The sequence below is a fragment of the Thunnus maccoyii genome, chromosome 4 (genome assembly GCF_910596095.1).
Source record: "Thunnus maccoyii chromosome 4, fThuMac1.1, whole genome shotgun sequence".
NCBI lineage: Eukaryota > Metazoa > Chordata > Actinopteri > Scombriformes > Scombridae > Thunnus > Thunnus maccoyii.
The window spans coordinates 13666129-13687310 of record NC_056536.1 but is presented as its reverse complement, the minus strand read 5'-3'; the positions used below and the strand labels follow the sequence as shown (position 1 = coordinate 13687310).

At 38.2% G+C, this 21182-nt stretch overlaps 2 protein-coding genes across 3 annotated transcripts in view; one reads left to right on the top strand and one right to left on the bottom strand.

Annotated features, from left to right (window-relative positions):
* LOC121896372 (thymocyte selection-associated high mobility group box protein TOX-like) overlaps nucleotides 1–3134 on the top strand; it is an 81796-nt gene extending 78662 nt beyond the window's left edge. For both annotated transcript variants that reach the window (XM_042410216.1, XM_042410217.1), the window contains 2 exons: nucleotides 225–364; nucleotides 1450–3134. In XM_042410216.1, coding sequence (XP_042266150.1) covers nucleotides 225–364; nucleotides 1450–1492 — 183 coding nt within the window. In that variant the 3' untranslated portion in view covers nucleotides 1493–3134. The remainder of the gene's footprint in view (nucleotides 1–224; nucleotides 365–1449) is intronic.
* Nucleotides 3135–6057: 2923 nt separating this feature from the next.
* LOC121895789 (large neutral amino acids transporter small subunit 1-like) lies at nucleotides 6058–15743 on the bottom strand. The gene is made up of 11 exons (XM_042409241.1): nucleotides 15647–15743; nucleotides 14479–15009; nucleotides 14211–14336; nucleotides 11885–11990; nucleotides 11710–11754; nucleotides 11110–11233; nucleotides 10855–10958; nucleotides 10426–10522; nucleotides 9735–9884; nucleotides 8564–8738; nucleotides 6058–8304 (listed from the first exon to the last, which is right to left on the bottom strand). Exons 1-11 carry the CDS (start codon nucleotides 15720–15722, stop codon nucleotides 8228–8230), a joined length of 1611 nt encoding a protein of 536 aa, XP_042265175.1. The 5' UTR covers nucleotides 15723–15743; the 3' UTR covers nucleotides 6058–8227.
* Nucleotides 15744–21182: the final 5439 nt, after the last annotated feature.

Genomic DNA, 21182 nt, shown 5'->3' with positions numbered 1-21182 from the left:
GGTATCATGTCAGTGCAAGCTCTGCGTGACTTTGAGACCGATTTTAAACATGCAATGAGAGTGATGAGAGAGAAAAAGTGCTATTTCTGGTCCACACTCTCAAACAGACAAAGAAACGCACACAACATTTGGATTTAAACAGTCTCAAAGCTCAGCAAACTCTAATGGCCGCCCATCGCAAAGCTAGGACGATGTAACCTCTTCCCTTCTTCTTTGATCCACAGGGATTCTCCCATATTCAGGCTGATTACCAGAACAGTGTCGGGGGCTCACAGTCTCCAGGGGCTCCCAACCCAGTGCATGGCCAGAACCCTGACTGGGATAGCGAGTACTGCAACAGGGACTGTGGACCCAACCACTGCGGGTAAGCTCATCACATCTGTCTCAGTAGTGTGTGGTGTTAGTAGGGAATTTTGTGTGAACAAAACAAGAAGAAATCACACGGAATCACATCAAAGTAGCCACCAAAAGATATTTTTTGCCCCGCTATAAATGCAATCAGGGACATTTGATTGGTGAGAATATTAAGTAGTTGTCTTACAGTTACTCATTTTCCAAATGAGTTGCTCTAAACCACTTCACTTTCACACTCAGAGACTCAGATAGCATTAATCATAAACTGTGATTTCCCTGCTAAAGCAAAGCATCTCCTTGAAATTGAAATGAGTAATGCAGCTGTAGAACAATGCTATTACCGGGCTTGGAAAAAGTGTGACATCCAATTAAGTTTCCCTGTGTTTCGCTCAGCACACACTGCCTTATTGAATCAAGCTATTCAAGCAGGTGCAAGAGGAATGTAGTTTTGTCTCACACCTGAAACTTGGTGTTGCTATTCCAAGAGGCAGTGGAGCTGGAAATCAGTATCTCCTGTATTTAGAACTGATTCATCTGTATGTCAAACGGGATCATGCTTGGGTCAAATCATGTTTGACGCTCCTTGAAATAGATTGAGTCTTTGCTTAAACCTTCTCCCTCAGTTTCAGATCATTGTAGTTTGGAGTTTTGCAGGGCAATGAATCGGTTCCTGTGTGTCTGTAAAGATAACTGGAGAACAGACTGTATTTGACATTTCAAGTGCCTGCAAATTTTGACTTCTTCATTCCTCTTAATGCTGAATGATGTCTGTTGTTTGTCGACAGCTTTTATGTTTGTTTTGGAGCTGCTTTCTTAGCCAGCGCTTCCTTGAAGAAGATTTCGCAATCTCACTGGGATTTCCTAGTGAAATAAAGGATGAACATACAGTTAATACATGAAGTCAAGTCAAGTCAATTTTATTTGTATAGCCCAATATCACAAATAACAAATTTGCCTCAGGAGCTTTACATTCTGTGCAGAACTACAACATCCTCTGTCCTTAGACCCTTGATTTGAATAAGTAGTCAGAATACCATTGTGTTTACATGCATCCATACATCCAGACATACATTAATACTGTTTCTTCTCCCTCAGCAGTGGCATGGGAGCTCGGGACAAGCCTCTCTACCTCACTTGAAGTTGAAACACCTCCAAATGTCAGACTCCAGGGAGATTTCCAACATAACAACGTCATCGATATATCTGCTTCTACACCATTTTGTTTTTCTTTTCTTTATCTGAAGGATTTTGAAAATCCCAAAGACTGCTACAGTAACTTCACCTGTTTGCCAAGCACTTAGATCGGCCAGAAGCCCGAGGCACTTCTCTTGCTTTTTTTTTTCTTTCCTTATCAGTGAACTTTCAATTTTTTTGTGGGGGCAGTGAGCTTTAAGCTCATGCCAACATACTGGAATGAAGACCAAAAAAAAAAAAAAAATGTCTTCTCATTTTGTTTTGAATTCTTTAAAGATGCTTTCTCTCCTCTTCACTCCATTACTGTGTGTTTGCCATGGACTGCCCTCATTGGGGAGATGAAATGCTTTAAGCATACTCAAAGCGTAGGGGTCTCTGGTAGAAAAGCTAACGCAGGAAACTAGAATATAGTCACCTCAGCAGGGGTGGATGTACTTCAGGACAGACTGAACCACCCTGACTGAGTGTAAGCAAAGCAACATTTTAATGAAGATAGTCACAAACTCATGACATTTGTAAATCATCTTTGCCCCTAGTAAAGGACTTCCTCGTTTCCTTTATTTCTCACAGAGTGATTGTAAATATCACCAAAATGGATCCCTCTTATGTGTGTATTTAGCTGCAGTCCCTTGCTTTCTTTTATTTTAACATTCTTTTTGTTTGGTTTTGTGATTTTCGTGCAGGCAGATTCAGTGAGGGAATACACACACTAAAACTTGTGTTGAAACTGTGTTCACTGGTCTTGTTTCTCTCCAAATGAGAGAGAGAGAGAGAGAGAGAAATGCAAGGACTGAAAAACGTTTCCTCCAGTGGTTCCTTTACTGGCGGAGCTCTGATAGAGGGTGTCACTCTCTCCACGCGGCCTCAGGACGTTACCGAACTGTAGAGGTCAAAGATTGAAACCTCTCCTTTTAGCTCCTCCTCCTCTTGGTCAGTAGGGACCGCCCCCCACCTGTAACCCTGCCCACCTACCCGTAGTCCCGACACCACTTGTACAGGTGAATAAAAAAAAAAAAAGTTGCTAAATGTGAAATGTTACTAAAGAAAAAAAACAGTGGGTTTTAAAGTTTTTGACTAGTTTTATTAGATGTTTTAGAATTGTGTTGAACTCATCTTTATCATTTTTTGTGAAGAAAAAAAAATTCTTAAGATATTTTGTTTTTTCACTGTAGCAGGATTTGCGTTTCAGAGGAGCGGTCATGGGAGTAGATATTTTAATTTTGTGTATAAACCTGCCAAATGTACTTCTTTAATTTGTAAAGCCAGTGATGAGAGAACCCATTTTGTTTTGTTGAATATCATTTGTTTTACAATATGGTCATTCTATTTAATTTGGTTGCAGGTTTCACATCTATTTATGAATGATATGAAGTACCATTTTGGCTTATTTTCATCAGGGTGCATTATTATTATTATTATTATTATTATTATTATTATTATTATTCAAACAACATGATTATTAGAATAATAAATATTTTTTCAGAAATTGTTGTTGGTGCAATACCGCTGTACCAGCATTAGATTCATTTTGTGTCACAAATACTTCTTTTGTTTTCTTTTGTCTGTAATAAAATGTTTAAAGTGGAGACGTGCATGTTTGTACTTATTTGGATATCCGTTTGCACTGAATCTCAACACATTCATTAGTGATCTGATCGCCTGATATCCTACAAACATAACTTTGCATTTCCCCTGCATGTGTCTAAGGCTAATTAGGAATAATATCTTTGATGTTGTAGAAGTTGATGTGACTGCTGTCACGTGGCTCATTAGGTGAGGAGGACTTCACTCTTCACTCCCACTGTACCATCATTTAAAATTCTTTAACCTTTTCATTTTTTTCATTTTCTTTTCTTTTACGTCAGACATAATCAATATAGTATATCAAGCAACATTTTTCTGCCCGCTGGCTCTTTTTGTTTCTTTGGTTATAAGGTGTGATGATGAAACTCAAAGTTGATGCAGCAGTACACGGTCTTTCAGAGGACTACATAAGAAGAAAAAAAGGACTGCCTTTTACTTTTGAATTTCACAGTTGGATTAAAGGTAGAATAGAAATGGAATCTATCATCCTTCCCCCTCCTCCCTCCCTCTCTCCCTCTCTCCTTGTCTCTCGCTCTCTCTCTACATGATGATGACGATGACGCAGTGCCCCCTAGAGTTGATTCATAAAATTCACCACATTGTGCATTGTACAAAAACGCAAAGAGGGTTACAAAATTGTTAAACTCCATTAAATAAGACTGTCACTGAAGTGTATCACTGATATGTTTTAATAACATCAAATGTGCTTGCCTCCTCCTCATTACCATCACTGATGTGCCCTTGAGCAAGGTAGTCTTGCCACTGTCAAAGTGAGCAGTGCGCTCCTGAAAACTGAAAGTATTGCTCTCAATGAAAGTAACCTGCTGGTTAAATAAGAAAAAATATAAAATGAACACTGGAGAATTATAGATTTATAAATTGGAACAGGAAATCCTTTAAATGCAAAGAAATGAGGGGGAAATGGAGGATTTAACACTTTACATAACTGTAAAGACAGATGTTGCATTGAGTTGTCTATAAAACACTTATGGCTGATTACAACTGCTAGACAGCAGTAAAGTGAGCTGGATCTCTTTACCATTGATGCTCCTCTATCCCCATCTGCTGGTCACATCTAGTGCTGGTGGAAAGTCTCTGGTCCAAACATCAAAAGAAAACATCTACATACATTTTATTTGTTTCAGAACTAGAAACCATGATTAGATCTATGATGAGAGAAAACACACAATATGCTGATCTATATTATCCCATTTTAAGGCTGCTGAAACTGACCATCAACTGTGCAAAAAAGTAATTTATTCTATTATTAAGCCATGAAATTGTAATGATATTTTATTGTAAAAGAAGCTGAGGAGGAATTTGTCATATGAGATTATTTTGCACCAGGTTTCTATCTCTCTTTGCACTGTATGTTTTCAATGAGTGGAGTTATTTCACCTCGCTGGCAGAATTATGTTATGTTATGTTATGTTATGTTATATTATGAAAAGCAGATGAAGGCTTGATATAACCAACTAAATTATGGGTAAAGATTGATGTTGATTATGTGTTTTGGATTTAATTGGAGTCAATCTCACCTCAGCTACTTATAAATAATTGAAACTCCATGCAGATATAGTTTTGCCCAGGGGCTATTTCACAGGCAGAAAGCTAGCCAGGAGACATGAAAATCTTATTATTAAAGTCTTATTTACTTAAATCTGTAAATAAATAAATGGAAAAAAATAAAAACATAATTTTTAAAAGCATTATTAAAATAATTTATTTACAGTATTAATCCATCAATAATGGGTGAATTTAAAAAAGGGTTCAAAAGAACAACATAAAGCAATCAATAAATACATCATTTAAAAATAGATAAACCAATGTGTAAATTAATAATGGTAATTCAAAACAAACTTGAAAGTGTAGCTTTAAAAGAGAAATAAATAACTGAGTTTTAATCAGGCAATTTGAAGGCCGATATCTTTTCCCTTTTACATTTCCATCTTCCCGCTGCTTTGCTTTTGTTTTACCATTTATGTGGCACTTTGGGCCTTGCATGCATGTTGAGGATTGCAAATAATAAACACAGTATGTTTTGATGTTATCTGACTAACTCCTGCTTTAAGAAACTACCTTTCATATCTTTAATTATGTGTACTTTTTCATGACAACAACGAAAGTCCTGTAGACCTGCTTTAATATTAGATTTGAGTCCAGAATCTGCCCAGTTAAAACCACTGAAGCTGAGCTTTACCCTGTGTGCTGATTTATCATTGCACAAACTGTACAAGCTGGTCACATCACTGCTTGATGCATCAAAATACTTAATGCATCTGCAATATTGGCTCTTTGCCTGTCCGATCTCCCATCACTAATATTGTCTCCAGCAGCTCTGATATTGCTGCCATCAGTTGCCATCAGACCCTCTCATTTCCTCTTCGGACGGATATGAACTCTCCTGACAGCACAGGCATCAGCAGCATCATTGTCTGACAGCCAACAAACAAGACTAGACAAATAAGAAAGGACAGAGCATTTCATACAGATCACTACACAAACACTTGATTGCTGAGATGATAACGCCGCTTGGAGAAAATCGTGCTTGTGAAACATCCTCATTTGGATTAGGAGCTATCTTGTGTTTTGGGATCACTTTTCCATTTGAAAGCGTTATCTGCAGAGAGGCGGCGGATGGCCTTTTGTGAATTGATGCAAGTGTAGTAGGCCACTTCATTTACACAGCAATGAGAAATCAGACTTTAACTCTCTGAAGAACATGTGTTTTGTTGACTATATATGCTTTACCAAACGCAAACAACCAGGCAAAGGTTGAACAAAAATATTTTTATTGTTACATGTACCTGCCATGGTCACTGACATATAACAGTTACAATAACTCACAGAGGTACTTTCCATTTTTAAGATTAAAAATATGCTATTAGAGTTTTCCTCCATAACATTTCAGTAGGCAAACACCATTAAAGGCATTATCAGTTCTTATGTACAGTAATAATTTGTGCACATAGATACAGCATGTTGGGTATAACATAAAATATATGATGGTGCCTGCAGGAATCATTTATCTTGATTGTAGCATTTTTTAGACACATGTGCTCTGTGTTTTTATCAGATTTAAGGGCACATATATTATTCTCTCTCCGAGCATTGTGCTGTCTACTGTTGCGCTCGCAACTATCTGACTTTGTTGAAGATGGATAAACCATGAAGAGGAAAAGGTGCTTTATGTTAAAAATCAAATTCCTCTTGAAATCTGTTGTAAACATTAACTGCTTTAGGGTGGTGTTTCCCTCTCCGCCTACATGTTAATTCATTTCCATGGTGGTACATGAAGCATTTTGAAACTTTAATTCATCACTGTCCATTTTGTTTAAGATGCCTACTTCATAATGGTGGTTGAAGAGTGGTTGTGTTTCTCAAAGGAGCACATTTCATCTACTGTCACAAAAAAAAAAGATTTTGATACTAAGAGAATAAAAATGTTTGTGGTCATTTCTCTATCAGTTTTTCCCTCGTTCTGCCGCCTGCCGATATGACACACTTTAACTCCATTTATGATGGAAGAACAGCACTCATCTGTCTGTTGCTTGGACTGTCAGCACACAATGAAATGAGTACAGGCTGACAATCCACTTACCAATGGCTGATGTTTACAGACACTATTACTTTATTCTGTGCTAGATCCAGAAACATTTCCTAACTCAAACAACTTCTATCCTCCTTCATTTTTATCTGTTTTTACCTCTTGCATCTTGAGTGTAGTTTTAGAGCTTTTGCAAACATTTTAATTTGCAAAGAAATTTGAGAAAATTTCAGCTATTTAGTTAATGGTTTTTATAGGTACATTTCCCAGTAATGTACCTAAACACTAAAATTGCAACATTCATTCTGGTCCAATAATGACAATAAAACCAAAAAAACTGAAATATCAGCACCGACATGGCTGGCACGGATAATAGGTACATGCAATACAAAACACTGACACTACAATGGAGTTTACTATGTACAACTACTAGGATGACATCTATATAGGTCTTTATAATGGCTCACAAACAGATGCTGGTATCCACTGTCATTTCATCAAATATCATCACATATGGAGAGCTGACACTGAAATGGTTTGAGCTTGACAGAGAATAAACTGTACAACAAACACACCTGATTCACAGCAACACATCGTCAGGAAACACACACTATTTTATCTCACTGTAGTTTGTGCATTGAGACAGTGCCGTGTCCCAGAACATGTGGATTCATTTTACAAACGGATACAAAACTAATACAAATATGGAAATTACACAAATGTTAGTAGCATGTAAGTATAATGTAGTCAGCTATATGTTAGTTTAACCACTTTGTCTTCCAACCCTGACCTTATGCACTGTACAGTGTCAGTAATTGTGTCCTATGTGAGGTCTTTTTCTCCCTCAAATTAGTCCATACATCATTCATTGTAGCTAAAGTTTTAACAAGTCATTATCTTCCATAATCTATTAAACTGTGAACTATGATAAACTATGTTTAGTTTGGTTGTTAGTTAAAGGTAAATGTATAGAAAAGTAAAAAGTGTTTTCCCTCTGAACTACTCATCTGTAAACTTTAGGTGAACAATAAACTTGTAGGTTTTAGGTCATATCATATTTATATCATATGCAGTTTCTTTTTGTTGCTGTTTGCAGTACACAATTAATACACTTATTAATATATAATTACTTTAAGATCAAAGCGTGACTCTCCATTAACTACTGAACATGCAACATGTTCTAATATTAAAGGAGATATAATCAGCATCAGGATAAAAGCTGTGAAAATGTCTAAATGTCAAAATCTAACTAAGATTTTTGAAGACATTTTAAACATTGTAGTTTTCATAAAATAAGCTTACACACTTCGTACACAAGCGCATACATTCATGTAAACCCTCCTTTACCAAGATTGCCAGGACGCCCTTGTAAATACCAATTCGTTCCACTATGACCTGCCTGGTTAAATAAAGGTTTGTTTAAAAAAAAAAGATAAAAACTGCTGTAGCCAAATCACAAGGAAAAAGTGAATGAATGTAAACATGTCAAGAATGTTCAGACGAAAATATTGACTCAGTTCTTCATCTTGTCTCAGAGTCTGTCCAGAATTACTCAGCCGCCTCATGCTGCTCCCTCTCCTCAGGAACAGACATGAAGATCTTCTGACAGAACATGGTGAAGATTTCTGAGGAGAAACAACCCATCACATTAACCCAGTCTGTTTTCCTTTGCCAGGTTACCACAGGTCAAATGTTGTCAGGTTTTATTAAATATCAGACTGACACCTCGGTTTGACTCTTTTCCACTGACTACACAAACAAACTGAATGTATCAGTGCCCACAGCTGCAGGAATTTCATAACAAACTGTAATAAATACCTCTCCAGCCTTGCCTGAACAAATAGACAAAGACGCTATAAAAAAAAACAAAAATGTCTCACTCACCAAGCATCTTCTTGACTACGTGGGGTTTCTTCCACTTGTAGCCCAGTAGGTATGCCGGGATGCCTGTGAGAATAATGCTGCTGCCTACCAGGCACTCAAACGGAGCAGCCCAAAAGGAAACAGCGATCATGAAGACGCAGCCCAAAACGAAAGTCACAGGAATGAACAGATACACCTGCAGAAAGAAAGCAAAATAGATGAAGCCGTCTGTTCCAGTTAGAAATGAATAGAGTAGATGAAATACTGCACATTTATCAGGTAATGTTTTCCTCCTCATACAAAATTGGTGCCTTTTGTAATATAATAATGTGTAACACTAAACATGTATCTCTAAATATTTGGGGAATGTAATCAAACCTTGAGATACCATATATGTCAAACCTATAGATACCATATATTGAATAATGTAAAAACATCACATCATGGCATTATGATTTTATAATAATGGAACATTTATTTAGCTGATGATAGCTGATAGTGATGCAAATAATTGAAGGTATTTGCTAAATTATGTTATTTGTGTATAATATCACATCATCGGTTAAAACAGTTACAACCACCAGTGATTGTAATCATATTGTAATCCATTTAAAGGGTAAGCTGAGCATCAGCAGCTAATGAAGCCAAATGTATTTTTGCCCTGTCAGACACTCTGGATTTAGATCTAAGAAATTGACACCTGTCTTGTTTCATGAATTGTTTCCGCACAAAGAAGAAAGCTCCATTTATTCCTTTTTGGAGGTTCATCATATAAAGCAAATGGGCTGAGAGCACTCAGGCTCAAAGGAGAGATGAAAGACTCTGGTCAACTAAAAGTAATATTCCCATGATGAAACAGAAACAAAGAGCCATGTATTCGTGTAAACATCACTCCTTCCTTTTCTGAAAACCCAGTATGGTTCTGCTTCCAACCATTAACAAGAGTAGAGATACAATGGTGCTTTCATTAAAAACACTGGACGCTTTATGAAACCAGGAGAAATGTTGATGATTTGGGCAGACAAAGAAACTGGCAAAGGTTCAGATACGTGCTGTAGAAACATGGTCCTGTGTCACTTTTAGACTTTTCAACGGGCCTCAAATACTTTAAAAATGACTTTTCACAAATAGATCTTCAGTGCAACAAGCATTTACCACCTGTAATACAACTTCCCAGCCATGAGTGCTCTACCTTAATTGGCCTTTTGAGGTCGGGCTTGGTAAAGCGCAGCCAGAGCATGCCAGCAATGGCCATACCAACACACAGCCAGGTGAAGAAGCTGAAGAGGTTGATGACAGAGAAGATGTCCTGAGAGATGGCGTATAACATGGACAGCAAACACTGTGAAAAGGGAAAAGAAACACAAGATTGTATTAGTATATAATCAAATACACTTCAAAGATATTTTAAGGGTGATTTTTGTGGAATATGTGCTAAATAGTAATGTGAGTATTCAAAGAGTTGTAACTAGCTTCAGTAGCCTCACCTTCAGATAGATGTTACATGGGCATGTGCAATTAATAAGGTTTTAGAGCAAAGCCTGTGTCATATAGAACAAAGCAGGTTTTGTCTAATAACAATTACTGTAAAGTAATTCACCAAATGCTTATATTTAGAGCTCTCAGAACAGATTTGTGGCCTGTACTCCTTTTAGCAGATAAATATATTCAACTGCTCAAAAATTTGTTGTTGCAGTTCTCTGGTTGCAGTTTGATGCCCATAAAGGTCATATATGAATGCACTTTTATTTACCATGACCTTACTGGGTGTCATTATAGGCTGTTGGGCAAATTTAGCACAAAGGATTTTTAAAAATGGTGCTAATTATTTTAAAACATAAAAGTAACAGTGAAATTTTTGCTGTTAGTAGTGGGAGTCTTACTGTGAAGATGAGGGACGGCACCGGTGTGAAGAGGTCTGTGTGGACAAGCCCCAGAGCAGCGGGGAGTTGACCCTCTCGAGCTCCAGCATAGAACAACCTAGAAGAGATGAAGCTCTTACTGTTATTGTTATGTTTTTTTGTGATAAAGCAGTTGGCCTATATAAAATTTCCAACCAATAACAGCCTGAAAGTCTGGGAACAATCCCCTCGTACCCTCCGATCATATGAAACTTCATATCTTCCCAACATTTGGGTCCATTATCCAAAAAGGATACTGGATTGTAACTTAATCATTGCAAAGAAATGAAAAACACACATCCCTAACTTTATTTCCCACCAAAAACTCATGGTATAAACTGGAAATATGTTGCATTACACTAACAAAATGCTATCAACCTTCAGTTTTATTCTCTACTTGCAAACACACACCGTGCCGAGGTGAACAGGGATCCGTTGACGGCTCCAAAGCAGGACAGTCCCACAAACACAGGAATCAACCAAGACATCACACCGAGTTGGTACTCCCCAAAGCTCTGCCAGACAGCACCATAACATATTAGTAACATACTTTATATGAAGGCAGCACACACTTTATGAAAGCAAAACCAACCTATACATCCAATTTTAGGTTGCAACACCAAGCTACGAGCTGATTGTCTGCTTAACCTGAAGTATGACACTCACCACGGCAACAGCCTCTGAATCGATCATGTCTTGAGGAGAGATGGTTGTGAAGTAAGCCAGGTTGGTCAGAACATACACCACCGTCACTATAGGCATAGATATGATGATGGACAAGGGCAGGTTCCTACGGAGCGTAAAGGTCAAAGGTCATTTGAGGAAAGAACACTTACAAACATATTTTCCAATAACATCAAATTAGTTCCTCTGTATTAGTGACATCAGTGATTACACTAGTGTTCAGTTTCATGCAATCCAATAGGACACATGTGAACATACAATTTCAGATCTGATATGAGTCATGCTAGATTGTACAGTATAATATAATATTTAAAAGCATAAGCATCACATGCTTCTCTGAAAAAAAGTCATACTTCAGGCGTCATACAAGGGTTCGACAAAATAAGTTGATTAGATCCAATCTAATGCAATAACATTGATGCTTATCATGTTCAGTTTGTTGTTTAAGCCCCTGTATGTTGTATCTCCATGCAACTGGTGATAAACAAGCTCAGTCATGGATGAGGATAGTCATGCTGTTGGCATATATTTACAGGAGAGTCTGTACAATCCTCAAAATAACCTTCTTCACATTTAAGTCACCTCTCTGGATTGATCATCTCCTCAGTTACGTAATTCAGATAATTCCTGAAAAACAAGAAAAACAAGTATTTTAGGGACTCTACTTATTGTATAATGTGTTGTAAGAGCAAACATTTAGCAGCTTTGATATATGGTTTCTATTTCAAATCTGTAATTACATGAAAAAATGCCTCACCAGCCTCCAAAAGCAAACAGACCACTGTACAGAGCCAAGACAATATTGTCAACTCCCAGTTTGCTCCCTTCAAATGCCTTTTCTGGTGTCAGGTACGGCACGTCACCTGCACACACACAGACAGAAGAAGAAGATATTGAGGAATCAGAAACAACTGAATGAGAAGGTTGAGAAGGATTTATGTGGTTTCATAAACATTTGTTGGATTCTTATTCTTGGCTGCTGTCACTTTTTATTTCTTGCATCAGCGTCAGACTGTTGCTGCCTGTGTGCTGACAGGCTTGACATTTTCAACCAGCAACTAGCCAGTTGGGACTCCGTCTGAGCACTTGGCCTCCTGGTCTGAGTATCTCCTTTGATGTACTGGAAACAGAATCAGGTCTGGCCTGGCTGACATTTGAAAATGAGCAGAAGTATCATTTGATGTGTAAACCAGTCAAAATCAGTCCGCTCATTTATCCACAGCAGCTACCAAAAATCCAGTGTGTGTGTGTTCAAAAGTGTGTGTGTGTGCTAGAAGTCTTGGATGTGCATGACTCTACCTGTCGCTTTCAAATGCTAATGACTCTCCTTACCGTGAGGCCTATTACACACGCATTATTTTCACACTCTGTCCTTCTCTCTTTGCGCTCTGAAAGACCACAGTGTGACAACAGACGGCAAGCTTCACCGCCTAGTTTCCATGGCAACACAGTGTGGAGCACAATGGTGGTGGGTGTGGTCTTGCAAAAGAGGGAGAGCAGCAGATGTAGCAGTGAGCAAACGATGACCACGCTGTCTTCCCGCCCTGTTTCATTTTGAATTTCGTGACTGGAGCTGATTCAGTTGCTTTGTTTTTACAGTTTTGAAAACATATATGTCTTATTTTTCAAGATGGAGCTGGTATTGCACATGACATCACATCAGCAGTGGTTGTCTACCTCCATCTTTAGGACAATGACATGATAAGGAATATATATATATACAGTATATATATTTATGGTTGTTTCGGTTCATAATGTGATTAACTTTAAGGACAATGAAAGATGAGATATTGTCTCTTTTTTGCAGCAATCATCAATGTCTCATAATTCTAAACTATTTCCCTCATATGACATGTACTATATCATGTTCTGTTATATATATATTATAGATAAATACTGTATAGATGGGCCATGTATGGAATTAATTATGTCAAGCAGCGTTCATCTTCACCCGCAGAGATACACATGCACATGGCTGCACACACGCTCAGACTCAATCACACGGCTGCAGACAGACAAGCCTTGTGTTCAGACTCAACAACTGTGCTAACAAACTGAAAGGAGGGCAGTCTGCTCGGTTGGGCTCATTAGTGTTAGTCAACAATTTGTTGATCATTAGAGACAGAAGACAATAATTGATTTAACTAACTATATCCCTCCATAAAACTTACAAGGGGTTAAAGTATTTATTTAATTTACATTTTTATCACCATCATTATATCAATGAATAATGAAAACAAGTGTGAGCCCCTTTAATTCAACATATTGTGCGCAGCTGCATGCTGAGAAATATATACTAATCATAATGGAGGGTGGAGAAAGCAATGTTTGTTGTTGGAGAGAAAAAACAACACTTCTGCTTTTAGAGGATTTAGTACAAAGTATGATGATACTTCAGTTTCAAAAAAGGAGCCAATGGAAAAAATCTATTGAAAAGGTTTTAAAAACTGTAAAGCAAAGGCAGCAACACCAAAAAACTGATCGTGAGGTTGATTTTTAATTAATTAAAGTGAAGTTTAATAGTGTTTGAAGATATGCATTTTATTTCAACAATAATAAAGATTATGATCAGGGATTAATTTAGCCATCATAATTAAACTATGAATTTTCATATCAGTGTATTCACTCATCACACACACTTCAAACAAGAATCAGTTTCTCTTTCACACGAAAGTGATGATAAGCTGGTGTGTTTTCAATTTAGTTGGACTGAATACTCAGCTGACAAACAGTGGATTTTGCACTGGAGTTGGTCACAATATTTAATTTCAGTTTGTCTTTTTTGTCCAGTTTGTCCACTCAACTTAAGCTGTGATCAAGATGTTAGTATCAACATTGGAAATGGTGATACCAGGTAGTGAAATAGATATAGATAGATAGTAATGCAGTTGATATGAAATCATGTATTAATGTTAGATATGTATCACTTCTTCTGGTTTCTTTGTGTTTAGAATGAATTCACAGAATACAGCACAGTTTTACAACGATATAAGACCACGATGAAGTATAGATTATAGAATGATAAGGTCATTCTGGACGTTTTAGTTGCTCTGTCTGTCAGTCTGTCGGTAAGTAGGACTCACCTGTGAAAATCTGTATGAAGCCAAAGAGGATGATGATGATCAGAGCTAGCAACTTGGAGGCTGTGAACAAATCTTGTACCTTGGTGGCCGCTCTCACACTGATACAGTTCACGAACGTCAGGGAAGCTACAGGGGACGGGAAGACACAAAACAATCAGGAATTAAGGGAATAATCACCTGGAATCTTTAATTATTGGTCACCTGTAGAGAAAGAGAATGTTTCTGCAATTATTCTGCAAAGTAACCCCAGTCAACACCCCCTACTCACTAAGACACAGGCAAGCAATGAGCTTAGCAGCGCTGTCGGGTACGGTGCAGTTCGGGTAGAGAGGTTTCAGAAGGTAGGTAGCAAACACCAGCGACACCACATACTGCGATGACGGCCGGATGATGAGCATCTCCACCCACAGCTTCAGAAAGGCCGCCAGTTCCCCGTACACCTCCAGGATGTAAGTGTAGTCTCCCCCCGACTTGGTGATGGTTGTACCCAACTCGGCGTAGCATAGGGCACCCATGGTAGACACCACTCCACAGACAGACCAGATGATCAAAGAGAGCCCAGCAGAGCCAGCTTCTTTTACCACACCCGTCGGAGAGACGAAAATGCCTGAGCCGATGATGGTCCCTATGATCATTCCCACTCCGTTGAAGAGGGTGATGCTGCGCTTGAGTTCGATCTTCTCCCCTTTGGCAGGTGAGCCGCTCGTAGGGCTTGTGGCAGTGGGTGCAGAGGCCATGGGTGTAGAGGGAGACGCTGCCCGCTCAATAATCAGACCATCTTGGTCTGGGTCTGCTTGAGCTGATAGAGAGAGGACAGCAGATAAGACACTTTCACACTTGAAATTCAGTTGTTTAGTGGCATCAGTGATCATAAGAAAAGCGGAGAGAAGTGACAGTGTTTTCTCTCTTGAGACATTTTAGTCACTTGTTTATTTTAATAAAATGTAATACCAAACTATATGGCTACACAGAAGAAAAAAATACTTTTTTCTAATCTTTCAAGCAACAAAGGAGAGATGCAGAGTACATTCTGTGTCAGCAATTTGGAAAACTTTGTAGCGTGGACTACTGTATGTTAAAAAACAGGTTCAGCAGGCTCATCAGGGTAATTTTAAAAACCTCTTTTTCAAGAATGACACCTCATCTCTGTAATTCCCTTCTCCCTCATAAACACACGCTGCATCAGGTTAAATTTAGACAACCAATACAGAACTCGTAAGGAATGCAAAGGTAATTTTTGTGTAATATGTGTCACATTTCCTCACCTGTCACCTCAGACACCACACACACACCAAAATCACCATCATGCATCTCTATAGCAACATCAGCCAGAGTGTGGTTTAGCATCAGGCAATGTTGCATCAGAGCGCATGGCGGACTAATGCAGCCCTGCACCATGTGGTATCTACGAGAGTGTGAGCATGCACTGTACCTACCCCCCATCTTCTCCTGGCTCGCAGCCTTGGCAATGCTCTCCCGACTGCTCCGTGATTTCAGCTCCGGCTCAGCCATCTTTCTTCTTAATCTGGATCCTCTTGTCTTCTTGTCCTCCTGCCCCCCTTTTCCTTCCTCCCTTTATGTCCCTTTCCTCCTCCTGCCTGTGTTTCCTCTCTCAGTCTCTCTCACACACACAACCCCCCCACCCCCCCCTAAATCTCTCTCTCTCTCTCTCTCTCTCTCTCTAACCCTCCCTGATTCGTCCTCTCTCACATACATGCACACACACTCTCCTCTTCATTTGCACACACTGCCTTCTTCATTCAGACTGGAATTCATCCGTCCCTGATCCTCTCTCTGTCTCTCTCTCCCTCTCCTTCTCTCTGTCTGTCTCTCCAGGATACAGCAGGGAGGAGCTGAACCTTTGTGATGCTGCACGAGCCTACGCCCACTCCAAATGAATGATGGGATAGCTCAGAGGGTGAAGTAGGTTACTGGCAGACACCATTTGGAGGGCTTACCACGTGACACCATAATCTTTTTGTGTGCTGCCTAATCCAGTAGTATACAGTATGTTTGTGTGTGTGCTTTCTCATCAGACTGTATTAGGAAGGTGGCTGTAAGGCTACTGTTCCCTCTAGTGATGTCAACAGTGAAAAACAGGTGTCTTTGTTCTCCCTCTGTCATGCAGAAAGGTGACACCACAGAGAAAATGGAGACCCACTGGCCCTATTCAATGCAGACAGTGCACAGTCATAATAAGAGTGATGAGGAACTTGATATTTCTGTATCACCTAATGCTTTTTCCACCATATTGGTATGATGAAATATTTCAAAGGTGTGCACACAGGACAACACTCACTCATCATTACAATACTAATACTGCTCCTTAGTCATAAGGAAAGCATGTTGTCAGTGCGGACTGGTGTATGAGACAGACATTGTAAGAATAATATCATATATACATATATATATACATTTCTTTTCTGGGCAGTTTCTAGACTAATGGAAAATAAAAGTGATAGATTCAAAATAGCTATGAGAGCATATGGAGTGTAGGTATTGTGTATGTTATAGTTGTGGATATGAAATAAAAAATATATACCTAATTTTATTGTCATGAGTCATCAATTTTTCCATCATATTACAGGTAGGCCTAATATAGCCTTGTTTTCCTGAAACTGGTGCGTAACTTTCAGTGCCCTTCATAAGGAAAAGGTTCTGAAATTAATTAACAGTTTGGGCATTTTTATATATTACAAATGACAGACTATGATATCATGTGCACTTTGCTTGGTGCTAATGAGTTGCACATCACATTTTTGACCACTAGATAGAGACCTTTACACGTTTGGGAACTTGTTACTGTGAGGTTGGCGACGTAGAGTCAACAAATGAAACATTCAGGTGGTGCAGAGGAATATGTAGGCTACACATTAAATACATTTCTCATCCACAGCTCTTATAAAGTGAGTTTGCTTAATGCATAGTGTAATGTAATAAGCAAAATACAACATTACAGTCTACAATAAGCTGGTGTTACACTGTATTTGGTGACCTATCAGATTCTGTGACCTGCAGTGTGAAGTATTCAAATCCTTTATTTAAGTAAAAGTATTAATACCACAATGTAAAAATACATCATTACAACTAAAAATCCTATTTAATCCTTTAAATAAATTCAGCTGGTAGCACTTCTATACTTTTACTTAATAAGGATTTAAAATAAAGGAGTTTTACTTGTAATGAAGGATTTTTACATTGTGGTATCAATACTTTTACTTAAGTAAAGGCTCTGAGTACTTCTTCCTGCAGGTCATAGAACCTGAGGGGTCACCAAATACAGTGTAACACCGGCACTTATGTGTTAAGCTTACATTGAAAAGCAGCACCACTAAAAATGAATTGTTGTAAATATTCATGTACACAAAAAGTGCATTCCGAGAATGAGCCCCGTTCTGTTACCGCGTTAGTTTCTGCACACTTGCATTACTAGTAACGCTGACAAAGTCGATCTGCAATCACCAAGCTCAGTTCACATGAACGTCTCAGCTTGTTAACGGTGCAGCACAGACCGACACTGGAATCACCCAGGGCACTTTCTGCCGTGTGTCCGGGGACTTTCCCCTGAGCGAAGAGGGAGAAACTCGGTTCTCTGTAAGTAGCTCAGAGTGCAAGCTTTCCGAATGCCCGGATGTGTTTATAAGGACACGACGCCTTTATACGCGGAGCCGCTGCTGTACTTTACTGTCACGGTGTCGCAAAACTTGTAAAATAAGTTCCCAGTTTCACCACAATGACATGAAATGTGAGCGGCAGTTTGTTATAGTACCGTCATTGTCTTACTAAGACGTCTTTGCTGTTTGTAAAAAGCTACTTATTGATTTAAACGCCTCAAAAGCCAGAGGGATTATGGGAAATTTTAAAGGCATGGTAGCCGTTTGATGCTGCATTCACGTGCTCCTCTGATGATCCCATTTACCCAGCTGAGGAGTCATTCTGACGACTTTGTTTGTTTTACTTTCTAAGGTTTATCGGAGCTTTATCTTCATATGTTGATCGGAAAACGTGTGCAGCTATTGACTCACTCTTATTCAAATTTATTTGGAAATAAAAGATAGAGTATGTAAAGAGAAAAACACTTATTAGAAAATATTCAGTGTTGATCTTTGTGTTTGATCAGTATGGTGGGTTAAGGCTCTTGCTTTCCTGTAATTTTATTTCAAATAAATTACCTGTTAAACTTCCCAACTTCCATAAACAAGCCATTCACACATGGAGGACAACTTATCCCCACACATGTGTATCTTATGGAATAATCAACATGTTGCATAAAACAATAAGACTCTTTTTAACAGATGGTATGACCGAGATATTATAGCGTGTATTTCTGAACTTCTAAATGATACAGGAGACCTGCAGTAGCTACCTATGAAGAATTAATCCAACAGAGAGGATTAGACATTTCTCACTCTCAGTATTCCAGAGTACTTAAAAGCTTATACACTAAATTGGTGTCTCTCATTAAAGCATCATTATTATATGAACCTTTCTCAGAGGTGATTCCTAGACTGCGGCTCTTGAGGAGCGTTCTTGTAATAATGTTCATATCATGAGTGTTCTTACTTCTATTCAAAGTGTCCCAACTCCTTTCATCGCTGGAAAGCGATGTTTCCTAACATTAGCAGGAATGTTTGGACTGAATTTAACAGATTTTTTAGTCCCCAATTAAGATAAAGAAATTCATATAAAAATTTTACACAGATACTATCCATGCAATGAATTGATTCACAATTTTAGACCCGATGTTTCTCCTCTATGTTCCTTCTGCAAAGAGGAGCTTGTGTCCTTTTCTCATTTACTTTATGTCTGCATTCATTCAAGTAACTTTTGGACTTAAATGTGCTGATTAATCTGGGAGACTCATAAGGTCTTTGTCCCTATTACAGAAAATGTGGTCTTCTTTTATTACTTGACACCATTGTATATGAGGGATATATATATGTATGTGTGTGTGTGTGTGTGTGTGTGTGTGTGTGTGTGTGTGTGTGTGTGTGTGTATATATATTTTTTTTTTTCATTGTAAATTGTTATATGTTTTCATGTCTGCAACCCTGTTAACTGTGCTGCTGCCTGTTTTAGAGAGGATGCTCTTGTATCGTTTTCTCTCTTTCATGCCATTTACCCGTAGTCTGAATGATATTTAATGTAGCCTGATGTATGAATATTGTCTATAGCAATTAGCTTTTTTAAAAATAACAAAAACAATTTGTCTTCAAAAGCCCAAAATGTATTTTCTAATCTAAGACTGTGATACGATCATCTGATCGCCTGACAGATACATGGAAACGCCTTTTTTTCCCAGCATGCCCTGTTTCACAGCATCCACGCCACTGTTTTATAAAAATGATTTAAATATAAAGTCAAAAAAATTAACAGACCTAAATCAGAAAACCATAAAATAAAACGTCTGTTTTACAGTAATAATAATGATAAGTAAGATAATACCGGCACCCTTACAAGGTCCTCACGTGCAATAGGGGGTTAATAAATGTGTCGTGACGTGCCACAGGCTCAATGTGGGCGGAAGCTCATTGTAGAGGTCACATGCTGAGTGCTCGTCACTCCACCAATCACCTCGGGGAAGGTCTGAGACAAGAGCCAATCGCTACCCTTGCAGGGTATCACCTGATGCGGGTGAGCGAGCGAACAGAAAGATGGGTTAGTGTACGGTGATCGCAGGAGAAGCCGGGCAGAGCAAACTCTCAGCTCACCGGCGGATGTGACGTACACTGACTTGGAATCACTCGCGGCTGGCAAATGAGTGCGATGTATGAGGTGGAGCACGACTCCAAAACCCAATTCAGACTACTCTCCCCCCACTTTTACTCTCTTTAATTTTAAAACATTTAACAGTAAATTTCACTCGCATTAACAATATCTACACAAGAGAAGCTGAGTGTAAAATCAACAGTGTCTCGTCACACCTCGTGCTGCCAATAGTGGCACAAAATGACTGAATTGAATTCTTGGACCAGTAACCAGTGGTGGAAGAAGTATTTTAATTATTAGCTTCATTGAAAGTATATAGCACATTATAAAAAAATACTACGTTACAGTTAAAACTTCCTGATTCAAAACCTTACTGACTCTACTTAAGAGTACAGTGTTATCAGTCAGGTATCCACAGTGAAAGTACTCATTATGCACAATACTCATGTTTTTTGACATTGGATTTTAATTACTGATGCATTACTTTGTCAGCAGCATTTTAATGCTTTAATTGGTCAAAGTGGAGCCAATTTTAACAACTTAATATTGACTTTTTCTATGATATACTACTGAGTAGTTCCATTTATAAGAATGTATTATATTTTATCATCTGGATATATGTTTATATATATTTTCCATGAAAAAATGTAATATGCAAAAAACAAAAACAAAGTAACTGCAGCTATTAGATAAATGTAAAGAAGTTAAAACTGCAACATTTTCCCCCTGAAATGTTGTGGAGCAGAAAGTGAGTAATATACAAGAACCACAAAACTGTACTTAAGGACAGTTTGTAAGTAAATGTAACTAATTACATTCCTCCACTGCCAGTAATTTATATTTATTAGCATCTTGTGAACCCTGCTGGTTGATAGTTTTAATAATAGTAAATTTCTTTGTTTCTCTTGTTTGTTTGTGTTTCAGGCCTGGATTTTACCTGATCATGCATATTTATACCAGTAGTGGAAAATTACAGTTTATTTACTCAAGTTGTAATTAAATTTACATGAATATTTCCATTTTCTGCTAACTTTTACTTCTATTCCACTACATTCAGAGAAAAGTATTGCACTTTTTACTTCACTGCATTTATCTGATGGATATATTCACAAATATCAATGATGATTTAACCTCACCTCAACCAGGCACAATGTTTAAATTCTGCTCAAAAGAATCAATTAATTATAACATTATTTTATGAGAGGAAAAATATCACTGCAGCAATTCGATATTTATGTGTGTGAGTGGTTTGAGTGAGCGCTA

Excerpts from the sequence above, each read along its gene's own strand:
- LOC121895789 (XM_042409241.1), bottom strand. The coding sequence starts at position 15,722 with ATGGCTGAGCCGGAGCTGAAATCACGGAGCAGTCGGGAGAGCATTGCC. Across the intron at positions 11,991-14,210 it reads CTTCATACAGATTTTCACAG|GTGACGTGCCGTACCTGACA; the intron begins GTGAGTCCTACT and ends GTGTGTGTGCAG. Across the intron at positions 10,959-11,109 it reads ATTCAGAGGCTGTTGCCGTG|AGCTTTGGGGAGTACCAACT; the intron begins GTGAGTGTCATA and ends GCTGTCTGGCAG.